This window comes from Gossypium hirsutum, chromosome D07, assembly GCF_007990345.1.
Source record: "Gossypium hirsutum isolate 1008001.06 chromosome D07, Gossypium_hirsutum_v2.1, whole genome shotgun sequence".
Classification (NCBI taxonomy): domain Eukaryota; kingdom Viridiplantae; phylum Streptophyta; class Magnoliopsida; order Malvales; family Malvaceae; genus Gossypium; species Gossypium hirsutum.
The window spans coordinates 54779989-54785570 of NC_053443.1; the positions used below are offsets into that span (position 1 = coordinate 54779989).

Here is a 5582-nt window from a genome sequence, read left to right on the forward strand (position 1 = left end):
AGTGCATTTTATCATGTTTTGCCGAAAGATGTCTGGCTACGTGAATGAGGATAAATTGCTGATACTCTACTTTCAAGACAGTTTGGTTGGATCGGCTTTTCGATGGTATAATCATCTTAGTAGAGAAAGGATCCGATCATAGAAGGACTTAGCATCAGTATTTTGTGAGTAATATAAGCATGTATCAGATATGATACCTAATCGACTAACTTTACAGATGATGGAAAAGAAGCCAACGGAGACCTTTAAACTATATGCACAAAGATTGAGGGATATCTCGGCTCAAGTAGAACCTCTATTAACTAAAACGGAGATAATCGTCCTCTTCATCAACACTATAAAAGGGTCGTTTTACGATAAATTGGTAGGAAGTACCACGAAGGACTTCGCGGATATTGTAATATTCGGTGAGCTTATAGAAAATGCCATCAAGAGTGGGAGGATCGAAGGCCTTGAGATTTCAAAAAGGGCAGTTCCCGTAAGGAAAAAGGAGACAGAAACCCATATGGTTGGAACCGAGAGCCATTATACCTGCAATCCATACCCAGCCCAATCACGACCTCGTTATCGGCCACCTTTAAACTTTTACTTTTCTCCCCAAGGTCCTTACTGTCAGGCACCTTCTCCTTACCCTGTCTACACTATGAATAACCAAAGACTGTTCACTGTGTTCCCACCAAACACCATGCCTACACAAAGCCAACCCAAAAATGAACAAAGACCTGCGAAATCCAGTTCTAAAAAACTTCAGTTCATTCTGATTCACGTGTCATACGGAGAATTATACCCGAAACTATTGGAGAAGCAATTAATATCCTCACATTATATGGCACACCCCCATACCCAAAATAGTATGATCCTAATGCTAGTTGCATGTATCACGCTGGAAATTAAGGGCATTCTACAGAAAATTATCTTCCCTTTAAAAGGAGGGTTCAAGGTCTCATCAATATTGGTATTCTGCGATTTGATGGTGTTAGTAATGTGGCTGAAAACCCTCTTCCTAACCATACTGATGGGAATGTGAATGCGATGACAAATGAAGATGAATGGCGAGCCAAAAGCTGTGTTGCTGAAGTAAGGACGCCGTTGCGGAAGGTATGGAAGATGATGGTTGAAAAGGATTTGTTTTGTCCATCCAATAGAATTTTCAAAGAAGAAAATACAAAAGGTCAAAGTTTTTGTGACTTCCATAGCGTCGAAGGGCATGACATCCAATATTGTGAGGAATTCAGAAAACTACTTCAGGACATGATTGATAATAAGGAGGTCAAGATTTTTGATAAAATGGAGGAAGTCGAGGAAGGGAAAATATGCATATCTGATAATCAACCATTAGCTATACTTTATAGCGCCGATCGGCCTTTGGTGATTTATTACGAGACGAAGATGGAGGAAGTTAAACCAATGGTGATAATCGAAGTGCCATCACTTTTCCCTTACAAAGACAATAAGGCAGTACCATGGAAATATGATGTAAATATTGTTGTACCTAAAGATGAAAAGTCAAAGGCTATGAATGAAGGCATTAGTGGAGTAGGACACTTTACCCGCAGCGGGAGGTGTTATTCTGCCAAGATGGTTGAACCAAGGAAGAAAGTCACTAACTTGAACCAGAAAGGAAAAGCACCGATGCATGAGGTTGAGGTCGATGTTGAAATGCCGTCTGAGCAAGAAGTTAAAAGACCTGCGAATAAGGAGGAAGCATATGAATTTTTGAAGTTCATTAAGCATAGTGAATATAGCGTCGTGAAGCAATTAAACAAGCAGCCGACGCGAATCTCAGTATTATCTCTATTGTTGACCTCAGAGCCACATTGAAATACTTTGCTAAAAGTGTTAAATCAAGCTTATGTGGCGAGCAATTTGTCTGTCAAAAAGCTTGATAGGTGGGTAAGTAACCTGAATGCAGATAATTTCATCTTTTTTAGTGATGACGAAATACCGCCGAATGGTAGGGGCTCTGTAAAAGTATTACACATCACAACCAGTTGCAAGGGTTACATAGTACCGAATGTGCTCATTGACAATGGTTCTGCACTCAATGTCATGCCTTTGGACACACTTTCTAAGATGCCAATTGATATGTCTTATCTAAGGCCATGTCACTCCACAGTAAAGGCATTTGATGGGACACGATGGGAGGTTATTGGAAAGATCCAAATTCCTCTAGAGGTGGGCATATGTGCATATGATATCGAGTTCCAAGTCATGGACATCACACCTTCATATAATTTTCTTTTAGAGAGGCCTTGGATTCATTCTACTGGGGCAGTTCCTTCATCTCTCTATCAAAAAGTGAAGTTTATCATGGATAGTCGCTTGATTACTGTCGCTGGTGAGGAAGACATCATTGCATCTATCTCTGTTGATGCACCCTACATTGAAGTAAGCAAGGGTACCATAGAATGTTCCTTTCATTCCTTCGAATTTATCAATGCCACATTTATTGCTAAAGGGAATAAGATTCCCACACCCAATTTGTCAAGGAATACCAATATGGGAATTAAGCTGACTGTGAGAAAGGGAGTTCGAGTGAAGAAAGGTTTAGGAAGATATCAGCAAGGGATAGCTAGAGCTTTGAAACCAATACACCACAAGGTTTTATGCAGTTTGAGGTTTGAGCCAGACATACGTTAGAGAAGAAGACAATTGTAGAAAAATCAAGAAAGAAGAATCGTAATAACCACAGCTCGAGAATTGAAATGGGAGCCAATGATGTATCCTCCTTTATCAAAGACCTTTACATCTACGGGAATGATGTACCCAGGGCAAGACAATCCGCAAAATGCTTTTTTATTGATTGAAAAGGGTCTTCAGAACATTAGCATAAATGTTGTTGACAACGAGGGTGATGCAATTGAGGATGTTTCAATGATACGCCCTTGTCCTCTAGGATATGTTTTGAACAATTGGACTGCTGCGGACCTTCTTGTAGTTTCTAAGTCCTCTTCAGAGTAATGCCCAATGTTAATTCTTTATTTTTATGTGTCCGTAAGTAGTAAGGTTCCTTTTGTAAGAGCTTATGTTTGCTCTTTGTCATTTCAATGAACATTAATAAAGATGCATATTGTCATGATCTTTTCATAGCCTTTCCCTACATGTATCTCATATCATTCCATAACATTGTGTTTGTTGATTCCAATACTTTGATGCTTATCTATATTTTTCTTTTTCCATTCACCTTTCAAGTGCTCGGATATCAATGGCATGAACAATCCCATTACAGATCCTGAAATTGATTTCGATAAGGTGTTTGTTTAGGAGAATTTGAAGCCGAGGAAAATGCGAAAGATTGTGTCTCGTTTCCTGACTTACTAAGAATGATAGAACAAGAAGAGAAGCAAATCCTACCCCATCAAGAATCTGTTGAGATAGTAAACTTGGAAAATGAAGAAATGAAATAAGAAGTGAAGATTGGGACTTCTATTTCAGAGAACACCAAATGGAATTTGATCGCCTTGCTCCGTTACTTGCTCCAACTCCCAGGTTCCTTTGTGATCTGCCTCTAGTAGGAGCATTTCCCAATCTTGCACTCAATATTGCTTCTCTTTTAACTATTTCAAGACAATCTTGAATAAAATGATCTAGTGCACCACATCTGAAACAAGCATTTTCATTTGCTCGGCACTCACTGAGATGATGTCTACCACACTGAGCACACTCTAGCCTAGATGGTTGAGTACTACCCGTACTTGCAATAGTATTAGTTTGAGCTCTAGAACCCTCAAATCTTCTGCCTCTGTTTCGACTAGAATATCTGGCTGAGAAATTTTATCCACTAGGGAACTCTCTAGGCCTCTTGGAAGTACACTGAAATGATCTACTCATCTACCTTTTCTTTGTGTCTGGAACCTCAATCTCAACTTTGCCCTTTTTTTCTTTTAACAACTCCTCTGCTTTACAGGCTCTTTCAACTAAAACAACTAACTCTTTTATCTCTAGAACACCAACTGACAATCGGATATCATCATTAAGTCCATCCTCAAATCTTTTTCACATAATAGCTTTTGTAGATACACACTCTCGAGCATACTTGCTGAGTTTAACAAATTCACATTAATGCTCAGTCACAGTCATCTTACCTTGTTTCAACTCAAGGAATTTCTTTTCTGGTCAATAAACCTCTGTCTGATATACTTTTTATGGAACTCCTCCTTAAAGAAATCCCAAGTAACTCTCTCACTCGATACAACTGATACATGAGTCTTCCACCAATGATAGGCTGAATCTCTGAGAAGTGAAACAACACACTTTATGCATTCCTCAGGTGTACAGGATAACTCATCAAAGACTCTAATAGTATTCTCAAGCCAAAATCCTGTTCTCTCTGCATCATCATTTTTAGTAGCCCGAAACTCTTCAGCCTCTTATTTTCTGATCTTATCAACTAGTGGCCTTTCCTTGATAACTATACATGCGGCTGGAGAAGCTACACGGGAAATCTTTGAATCATGAGGGGTTGGAGGTCTAACAGCCGAATTCGTATGAACGAACTCGATAAACCAATCATTCATAGCTTGGAAGAAGGTTTCTCGAGCCCCTCCTTCTTGACTAACTGTAACGGGCCTTTCACTAACATATTGTGGCACCATCCCTTCTGCGGGAGCGGGCGCATTACTCTCTACATCATCTGCACTAGCTCGTTCGGGATCCATAAATATAAAAGAAAACATTTTAAAATCGTCAGGAGTCGTCACACTATCAAAATACAAGTATGGCATTTATAACTAGACTATTATTCATACTGAATATTCTGAGAACCGGCTAAACCTGCTCTGATACCAATAAAATGTAACACCCCTTACCCGAGACCATTGCCGGAGTCGAGCATGAGGCGTTACTTGACTTAACTTAAAAGTTTGGGGCATAAAAATTTAATTTTAAAAGTTATTTCACTGTTCATAATAAGGCTGTCCACCTGCGCAGCAGTCACTAAATCAACTATAACTCGAGCTACGAAACTCAAAATTTAGATCCGTAAATTTTCCCTGAAACTAGACTTATATATCTTTTTACCATAAATTTTTCATTAAGCATTAAGATCTTTACTTTCTTCTTTACTCGTTTACTTACTTGCTTGCTTAACTTTCTCATTCGTTGCTGAAATTTCTTTTCTCAACTGATAACTGAGATACTCTTAATCTTATTAACTCACCTGAACTTGTCTATTAGGCTTTTACCTGAACTTTCATGTAACATCGTCTATTTACTAGCCCGTTGAATCACTTGGAATACTAAGGATACTCGGGTCTCCTGTCTGAATATAACATGCCAAAGCTATGTCCCAGACGTAGTCTTACATGGGATGTTTCTTGTACTGCCAATGCCATATCCCAGACATAAATTTTTCAGAATTTTATGTTCAGCCAATTAGTACAGTTTATTAGTTAAAGTCTCCATTGTTTCACTGATTGACTGTCCTAACCTCTCGTCACTAAAATTAAATTATCTCATTTTACAGATTTCATATAGTGTTTTCACTTATTTCTACAGAAAATAGACTCAATAAGGAATCTAGACATATAAATTACAACTCATAACTATTTTTGTACAAGTTTTAATGATTTTCCAAATTCAGA

General features: G+C 38.5%; 1 protein-coding gene across 1 annotated transcript; it reads left to right on the plus strand.

Annotated features, from left to right (window-relative positions):
* The first annotated feature begins 220 nt into the window (after positions 1 to 220).
* Positions 221 to 2640, plus strand: LOC121219190 (uncharacterized). Its single transcript, XM_041096885.1, has 3 exons — positions 221 to 734; positions 908 to 1785; positions 1882 to 2640. The coding sequence occupies exons 1-3, from the start codon at positions 221 to 223 to the stop codon at positions 2638 to 2640; spliced, it is 2151 nt and encodes a 716-aa protein (XP_040952819.1).
* The last annotated feature ends 2942 nt before the right edge of the window (positions 2641 to 5582 follow it).